Source organism: Lottia gigantea, assembly GCF_000327385.1.
Source record: "Lottia gigantea unplaced genomic scaffold LOTGIsca_36, whole genome shotgun sequence".
NCBI classification, from domain to species: Eukaryota; Metazoa; Mollusca; class Gastropoda; family Lottiidae; genus Lottia; species Lottia gigantea.
This window is the reverse complement of record NW_008709220.1, coordinates 2132124-2141860: the sequence shown is the minus strand read 5'-3', so window position 1 is coordinate 2141860 and position 9737 is coordinate 2132124. Positions and strand designations below refer to the sequence as shown.

Here is a 9737-nt window from a genome sequence, read left to right as displayed (position 1 = left end):
GCTTTACTTGATAACGTTACCTGTATGTGTTTCGAAACGTAGTATGTAATAAACTAGAAGTAGTATATCTATATAACTTGTGTTTTTAATGTTACCTGTTTGTGTTTCTAAACGTAGTATGTAATAAACCTAGAAGTAGTATATCTATATAACTTGTGTTTTTAATGTTACCTATTTGTGTTTCTAAACGTAGTATGTAATAAACTAGAAGTAGTATATCTATATATCTTGTGTTTTTAATGTTACCTGTATGTGTTTCGAAACGTAGTATGTAATAAACTAGAAGTAGTATATCTATATATCTTGTGTTTTTAACGTAACCTGTATGTGTTTCTATACGTAGTATGTAATAAACTAGAAGTAGTATATCTATATAACTTGTGCTTTTAATGTTACCTGTTTGTGTTTCTAAACGTAGTATGTAATAAACTAGAAGTAGTATATCTATATATCTTGTGTTTTTAACGTTACCTGTATGTGTTTCTATACGTAGTATGTAATAAACTAGAAGTAGTATATCTATATAACTTGTGTTTTTAATGTTACCTGTATGTGTTTCTATATGTAGTATGTAATAAACCTAGAAGTAGTATATCTATATAACTTGTGTTTTTAATGTTACCTGTATGTGTTTCTAAACGTAGTATGTAATAAACTAGAAGTAGTATATCTATATAACTTGTGTTTTTAATGTTACCTGTATGTGTTTCTAAACGTAGTATGTAATAAACCTAGAAGTAGTATATCTATATAACTTATGTTTTTAATGTTACCTGTTTGTGTTTCTAAACGTAGTATGTAATAAACTAGAAGTAGTATATCTATATAACTTGTGTTTTTAATGTTACCTGTATGTGTTTCTAAACGTAGTATGTAATAAACTAGAAGTAGTATATCTATATAACTTGTGTTTTTAATGTTACCTGTATGTGTTTCTATACGTAGTATGTAATAAACTAGAAGTAGTATATCTATATAACTTGTGTTTTTAATGTTACCTGTTTGTGTTTCTAAACGTAGTATGTAATAAACTAGAAGTAGTATATCTATATATCTTAGTGTTTTATTGTAATCTTCCTACTTCTATATGTCTTATAAACAAACTATCTTAACAATTCAAAACAATCAATTTTGTCCTGATATACAAATTCTTCAGATATAAGAAGGAAATCAATCGGGACCAATAAAAAATTACACAGAATGTCGGATATCACAGTGTTTATTGTACATTATCTTGTAGAACAACTTCACTAACAAGAGATTGTGAATGAAAATATCACATGGGTTTATATCAGTCTACCATATCTTGTTATGTAATTTTTACAAGTGAAAGAATGAAATGAAACCTACCTCATGAGGTGAAATTGGTTTGGTGATGTTAAAACCTTCCTCTACATCAGGCATTCCAACATAAATATTCAGATATCTACAGAAATAAAACATCATAAATATTCAGATATCTACAGAAATAAAACATCATAAATATTCAGATATCTACAGAAATAAAACAAGATAAAGTCTGTAAAAAAGTTATGTTAAGTTCTTCACAGAACCCTAGGACAACATTGTGCAATTCGCACCTGCTTTTCTCCCATTTAGTCAATTATCTTTGATTTGAGATTAACAGATAGTAATAGAAGTTGGAAACATGAATTCTTCATAGAAAAATGTTCAAAGCCAGTTCTCAATTAATTGATAGGATAGGAGAAATGACCATTTTTGATTACGTTAAAAAACATTCTTAATGTTAGAAATAACTCAATCAACTTCCCTTAGAATAGGAGTCTTAATGGACAACCATCACGTTATATTATCCATAAAGACTAATATTCTATTTGTGTCAATCACTAAATGTCTATCAATCAGCCTAACTTACTTACTTGATGTCAGAATAAATTGAATCAACTTACTTTAAATAGAAATTAGGATCAGCATCACTAGTTATCTTCTCATTGGCTCTCATAATCTTCTTGATCTACAAATATTCAACAATATCATCCAATTTGTGACAGACACGATTATCTTATATCCATTGAAATGCATGGATAATCTGAATCAAAATGCACTTCATTTAATCAAATAGTTCCAACAAGACTCTTCTTTTAATGATGAAATTTTCTTATCTCAGGCTCTACAGAAGTGCCTGTACTCCAAAGCTTGCACCAAGAATGTCCCTTTATATTTGAATATTTGATTTCTCTATGGGTAAATTTTTAAAATTTTAATGATTGAACTAAGTGTATTTGGTAACTAAAAGTTTGATGGAAATATATATGGATCCCAGTGAAGAATAACAAAAAAATTGAGGACATAGAAAATATCAGCTCTGATGGTTGGGATGGTACAGGAGACTTTATTATTTTAAGTCACTTGCTATACAGAATTTTTCTGACATGGAGTCTGCTAGTTGATCACGTGACTTCATTCTAGTAGACCACACTTGGAATTCCGATTACCGCTTGAGATTATAAGGAAATTCAGCCGATAAAAAATGGTGACGTTTGGTAATCCAGCATTTTGTATTTGTCAAAGGATACATTAATATATGTTACCTTGCTTGAAACTACTGGATTCATTCTACTACTGATATTATAGAGATAACACATGTTTATCAAAACAAGCAAATGCGGAGATCATGCGAGGTAGCACATGTACATTATTAATCATTTCCGGAGATGCACGAAAAATAGGTTGGCACTAAATTAGGTTACTCGACTGTATATAGAAATCTTTAGCGTTTTGATTCAAAAATATAAAAAATACCATTAGCCAGAAAAATAGAGGAATTTTTAGAGGAAGACTGGGACCACTGAATATATAAATACTGGTATTTCACTCACCTCTACATTAATAAAATAGTTAAAAGAATCAATATGTTGCTTCACCAACCCTTTAACTTTTAAAAACGCTGGCAATAACTTCCATTTATCCTAAAGAGAAATTGACACAACATTAAACTATAGACAGAGTTAAGAAGTTACGCAGTGTTAAAGGAACTCTACTATAACATAAGCTTTATGTCATTTATATTAATTTTAGAGGGGATCAAGTAGTCAACTTGCCAAAAGTTTGTATACTTGACACGGAATGACATCATCACAGGCCGAAGTGTTCAAGTTTGATCAACACAAAAAAGCCTTTGCATTGCGTCAGTGCACTGAATTCAGGCTTGGAACAAGCACTGTCTGGGGTGCGGTATCAGAATATTGTTCAAGTCCAAACCTTATACCAAACTATAGGTGTAGAACAGAGCTCTATATAAGCATAAGCAAGTCATACTTTGAGATGTATTTTATCTTCAAAAGGAGGAGCCTTTATTGTATCCTCCCCCCCCCCCCCCCCTTAATTTCATCATGCACGAGTTAAAGTTGACCACAATTTTTCACCTCGACGGTTTTGACAGGGGCTGCCAACTTTTCCTTGTCCATCCTCATAATGTCTTCGATTGACTCCATTTTGCCCGTTTACTGCTTGCCTCAATCAAGCTTCTCAAATCCTAAACTTTATTTCAATGTATTTCTTCATGCAGTCAACCGAGTTTCATGGGCGCAGCCATCTTGGATTCTGTAGCGCCACCTGGCGAGAAAATTTCATAAGCGAGAATTCGTCTGCATAAAAATTCCAGTAGGTTAGTTGGTCAGGGTTAAAATTTTATTAACAATCAATTGAGGGTTTCAGAATTAACTTCAAGCTACTTTAGAAACAAGGGTTCTTCAGTGACATCCCTAAAATTCGCAGAAATCTCTCTGAAAAATATTATTATTTTGGAGGGATAACTCTGTGAAGATTACACGAGTTTCTAGATTATCCAGACTCAATTTGAATGTCCATTCAATAATTGATCAAGTGATAATGACAGTAAACTTTTTATTTCTGAGTATTTTTTCTGATTTTTAAACATCGCCAACATTTTTTAATAGCTCCATAAGTTTTCCGCCTCATGCTTTTTCTTCCTCATGCTTTTTCTTCTGTGCTTGAAATTTTTAGATGACAATTCATTTTTCACACACAAGTTACTTAGAAGGAAACTCAACAGTGACAGGCTGTATTTCTCCCAGCACACTGTTTCTAGGATACCTTAGCACTCAGATTGCTTTGAGAATACATGGCCAGATCGACACTATCAGGAGAGGGTTGAGCGCAAAATTCATCTTTCCCAATGTTTGTATAACTTCACACAAATTTTACTTCATGATTTTTTTTCTTTTCAACAAATTTATTTGATTGTGTTTTACCATTGGATTTATTTCAGATAGTGAAAATGGAGATAGTAAAGATGAGAGTGTTGGTTCAGGGATTTGGTAATAAATTCCGATATTGTCAGATCTTACAAAATAAGAATATCCATCAACATCAACATGCTCCGATTGACACGAGAACCAAGATGTCGGCATGGCAGATCCATGGTTACGGTGAGAACGAGAAGTTAACCCTGTCAACCTCCAGTCGTATACCAGCTATTAAACATCCTAAAGATATCCTAGTTGAAGTTCACGCTGCAAGTGTTAATCCAATTGATATCAGAATGAGAGGTGAGAGAATTTCTACTCTAGAATATTTTTATTTTTCACAGCTCGGTCAGAAGAAATACCAGAACACACAATATTTTCCACTTTTTTTTATAGGTAGAATAATGTTTGTTAAATATTAGATTTGAAGGAAATTTAAAAGCAGAGAGCAAAAAACACACAAGGAAATATATAATGGTATAACACACTTCTTTAATAATAAAGTATATAACATTTTAACATAATTTATACCTATTATGAATTTTTCATCTAATGACAACACGTGTAAATTGTGTTGAAATGTTATATACTTTGTTATTAAAGAAGTGTGTTATACTATAATATATTCCCTTGTGTGTTTTTTTGTTATATGTGTTAAGTATATAACTGATAACAATGTATTAAGATTTGAGTTTTATTTACAGGTGGTTATGGACATAGTTTGTTTAATATTTGGAGAAATCAGGGAGGAATGTTTAGTACCAGGTCGGAGTTTCCGTTAGTTCTAGGCAGAGATTTCTCTGGTGTTGTCATAGAAACAGGAAAAGATGTGAAGACATATAAAGCAGGAGATGAGGTTTGGGGAGTTGTTAATGCTCAGAAACAAGGCTCACATGCTGAATATACTGTTGTTTCTAGCTCTGAGGTAGGGTAGTTTTCATTATTATTCATCTTACAACGTTAATGAGATAGGCCTATATTTATCATAACCACTTCTAATGGTGACCTTGAATAAGTCATCTTTCCTCATCATTCTAGTGACCCTAGTTGTAGATGGGTCTGGATATTCAAGAAAGTAACTATATTAAGATTATTTTAAAATTCCAGTCATCTGATTAGTAGATCAATAAAACTGATTTTCAAATGAACTTTTAATCCAATCAGATTATTGTATTTCTTAAAATATGGATTTTTTTATCTTATTTTAGTTTTTCTGAGAATTAGGCCTCAGGAAAAATCAATGCTGAGATGGTACTGGTAGAAAGGATCCTTGTTAATAAAACTGATGTTTCTTTTCTTTCTTCTTCCAGGTTGCCCTGAAACCTAAAAATTTAACTCACGTAGAAGCTGCGTCTATACCGTATGTTGGTTTAACGAACTGGGCTGCTTTATATTCAGTAGGGGAGCTAACTCCATCTAATACTAGAGGACAGAGGTTTGTTTAATATTTATAACCTTCGCCCCCTCCACCCCTGGGAATACTACCACCCCCTGGGAGTACCAACAAACATCAGTGGGGACCTGAAAATCTTAGAATTAAAAATAACATTTTATATTGTCATAAACAGTTTTTGTTCATTTTGTTCAATTTTAGAATTTTGGTTATAGCTGGATCAGGAGGTATTGGAACTTTTGCAATTCAGGTAAATATTGAAATAGTCATTTGATATTTACAGTTTATATCAGGCTCTCAAAAACTTATATATATATATGTACAAATGATGTGAATTGAAGTTATATATCTTTATTGAATTAATGGACAAATTCAGGCTGTTTACTAAGTAGGAAATTACACCATAAAGCAACAAAAAGCATTGCCATTTATATATAGATTATGAAAATAGAAAACAGCTATGATGTTAATTCTGCTTTTGATAAAACAATCAAACTTCAAAGTGCCTTCTGTTGAATAGTAACTTGTTACCTTTCAAACCCCCGAACCTCTACAATTAATTTTTGTTTCTAATTTAGTTAATAAAAGCGTGGGGAGGTGATGTAACAACAACGTGTAGTTCTGAATCTGTAGAAATAGTTCGAGATTTGGGAGCTGATGTAGTTATCGATTATAAAACACAAGATGTTCAATATGAACTACGACAGCAAGATAGGTAGCCATTTTATTGATTATAAAAACTAGCATATAACTTGACCAGTTACTTTAAAGGGATTGTAAAGATGTTTTTCATATAACACTTAGTTTTAGTGGAATTGCAGGAACCATAGACATCTGATTGAAAATAAGAATGGTGCAAATTGATGCTATCAGTGTCCACGATATGCATACAAAATATAGAAAAACATCTTTACAATCTTTTTAAGAGGGGCTGCTCAATTGATGAGTTCAACAGAAAGATTAATAAAACAAGTTGGAAGAGAGTTCAGAATGAGTACGATGTGGGCCAAAACAATAGCAGATACTGACAGCAGAGATTCAGAAATTCAAATCCAAGTTCTATATTGTCGAGTGGTAGAATAGTATTACTTCTTTACCACAGCCAAAACTTTAACATATTACTACCATGTTTCACTTTAGCAGTTGGACCATGAAGACAAGAGAACCACAGAACCACAGTGACAGGTTGTGGTGGACAATGGTAAAATGAAGAATTTTTGTCTTTTCAATCTATTTTGTTTTTCAGGTTTGATTTAATTCTGGATCCTCTAGTTAGTAAGAAGAGAGTAGAGTATATAAATTATTTAAAACAATGGCGTAACAGTAAACTAGTGACTATAGCTCCACCGTTTCTAAGGAATATAGATACCTACGGTGTTGTACCAGGGGTTGTGAAATCAGTCGGTGATTTAAGTTGTGATGTCATAAAGGTTTGTTTCATATTTTAATACACCAGCCTTTCTTGATCGGTCACTCATTAGAATTCTGCTGGTAATTCTCTTCTAATTTAGCTAATTATGAATTAATGATAGACATGTGAGACAAACTGGTATTTTTCCAAGTCATTAGAACACCTCTACTTTCTATTCATATTAGCATTTTCATTTTCATAAATGAAAATAAGTGAACACATCTTTAAAACAAAACCTAAAACATCATGTTGTTACTGGAGAGTTGCATGCTATATATAATCATCTTGTGGACGTATATTGTTATCAGCTTGTCTTTTTGTGTGTTCACATTTTCAAACTGAACATTATTGTGTATAAAATAAAATAGAAAGTTTATCAAAATCTGTTAATCATCCATCTTCACAAGGTCTTAGGCACAACACTGACAGGAATGCAGATCTTAAAACAGCCATATTGTTTTCAGTCTTTCTGTCGGAACTCTGAATGACTGTATTCACTATCATACAATCCAATCAAATCACTGCATTCTATGATGGGTATTGCAGTCAGGGTATAAGACTAAGTTTGTAATAGCTTGACATTGTGAAGATGTGATACAAGAAAGGTGGCTATTGTGGTCAAGGTATAAGACAACGTTTGTAATAAATAAAGTATATTCAGGTGGTAAAAATCAGTAACTCTGTCAATATGTCAAATTTTTGAAAGTAGGAAAGTGAAGACCTTATACAACTTTTGATTTTTAATTATGATTCTTCTGAATAATGTGAACAACAAAAATATTTCAGGGAGCTAAAGATGGATGCAGTGTAAGATGGGCTTTTTTCACTCCATCACAAAAAGGGCTGAGAGAAATTTCTAAACTTGTAGAAATGGAAAAGGTAACTATATATTTATTTGAAACGTTTAGAAAATTGTCAAGTTAGTGGGAAATGTTGAAATCCTACCCACATGCAGAATATTTATTATTCAGAGAAAATCTGTTGGTTTTTAACCTTGTAATATTCTCGTGGATGACATCCCCATCTCTAAAAGAGCTACCCTTTTGCCCTCTAACAAACCCTAGAAATAACAGTTTATGGAAGAATGGCTCTGTTTTGATCACTAGCATTTATGTACAGTTCCCCCTCACCTGGTATGTGGTTTTGTTCTCTTTTTATTTTGTATTTTTTGGGGTAGATCACTACACCTCAAGCATCCCTCAAAGTAGGAGGGTCACCGAGGGGCGACCTGTACCCCTTCAGAAATTCCTCTGGTAGTTTACCAGGAGCCTAGGATCCCCTAGTCTCATTATTTTCCTTACTCATTAGTTTAAGGCATATTGAGTAACAGTCAGTGAGCGGTCCAGTTTAGACATAATAATTTTTCTGAATGGTGTAAAAATTCTGTAATTTTATTTTTTGATAAATTTAGAATTAATATTTTAGTATTTATTTTATGAAATATCAAATGTATGATGTGTTTGTCAAATTGTGGTCAAATAATTTATGGAAATATAAATTTATACAAAGAGTATTATTGATTTTGTGATCAGTAGGCTTTTATCAAAGGGAGATAATTTGAAATTTTTAATAGAAACTCTATTACAAACAATACTACTCATTGATCCGTAACAGAAGCATTATCATGTAATATATCAATATAACCCAACAGACTGAAAACAGTCATAGAAATCACTGAGATATTGTGGATGAAAAATGAAAACCACTGAATGTTTTGTTTTATTAATTGGTGACACAGCCAATCAACCAAAACTGCAATACTGATGTTAAATATTATTAAAAATTTACTATTTCTCTACCTCATATATATCAAATACTATTAGTACAATACTATTATATGTTTCAGATTCGTCCAGTGGTAGAAAAAGTTTACGATTTTGAAGATTTGCTGTCTGCGTATGAGAAATTAGAGGCAGGACATTCTCGTGGTAAAACAGTCATACAGATCAAGTGAAGTTGATCCACATCCACTGCCAGTGCTTTTGAGAGTTAGCTCAATCACATTTGTATATAAACATACTATCAGAAACTGAAACATGTTGTCACTCAGAGTTTCACACTGTGTTCTTCAGACAACTGATCTGTTTCAGTCTGTGTCTCTACCAATGTTTGTCAAGTAGAGATCAATTGAAGAGCGATATAGAAATATAGAAACAGTTTCTTGTTGTATAATAGGGAGTTAATAACATGAACTGAAGTAGTATAAGGTTCTATAAGAGAAACTCTCTTACAGAAGCACTGGCCTAGGTCACAAGTAGCGACTGTGGATTTCAGCATTGGAATACACCAATTTGATAGAAAATTACCTACTTCTGGAGAGATTTACAAGATAAAAAAATAAGTCCCGTCTGTCTCAAAATTAACTCCTGTGGGGTCAGAACCATTCTGGGATTGAAATCAAATGACACCCAGGGTAAAGGTCAGTAAAAAACCAAGTTAGATGCCCAATATTTCTGAATTTACCTCTAGGGAACTAGGATAAATATAATTTATCATAGAAACTGGTAAGAATGGACTAGTAAAAAACAAGTTATTTATTTTGTATATATTTTAATTATGATATATTTACACTATGAATGTATTAGTAAAGTCGAGCTATGGTCTTTATACTCCACTGGTCTGATTTAAAATATTCACACGACCTGTCCAGTTAGAATAAATAGTAATAGAAACTATACAAATCTTACTTATTACTAATTCAATT

At 32.1% G+C, this 9737-nt stretch overlaps 2 protein-coding genes across 2 annotated transcripts in view; one reads left to right on the top strand and one right to left on the bottom strand.

The window, feature by feature from the left end:
* The window catches only part of LOTGIDRAFT_233244 (hypothetical protein), a gene marked incomplete at its 5' end in the record, with an annotated part of 21004 nt that extends 17549 nt beyond the window's left edge, over positions 1–3455 (bottom strand). Inside the window, 4 exons of the mRNA XM_009058928.1 lie at positions 1351–1426; positions 1911–1975; positions 2841–2930; positions 3387–3455. Of these exons, the coding sequence (XP_009057176.1) occupies positions 1351–1426; positions 1911–1975; positions 2841–2930; positions 3387–3455 (300 nt within the window). The remainder of the gene's footprint in view (positions 1–1350; positions 1427–1910; positions 1976–2840; positions 2931–3386) is intronic.
* A 929-nt stretch (positions 3456–4384) lies between these two features.
* Positions 4385–8987, top strand: LOTGIDRAFT_162911 (hypothetical protein; the record flags this gene model as incomplete). Its single annotated transcript, XM_009058927.1, has 8 exons — positions 4385–4532; positions 4934–5154; positions 5540–5664; positions 5824–5872; positions 6201–6337; positions 6869–7052; positions 7820–7912; positions 8880–8987. The coding sequence occupies 8 exons, from the start codon at positions 4385–4387 to the stop codon at positions 8985–8987; spliced, it is 1065 nt and encodes a 354-aa protein (XP_009057175.1).
* Positions 8988–9737: the final 750 nt, after the last annotated feature.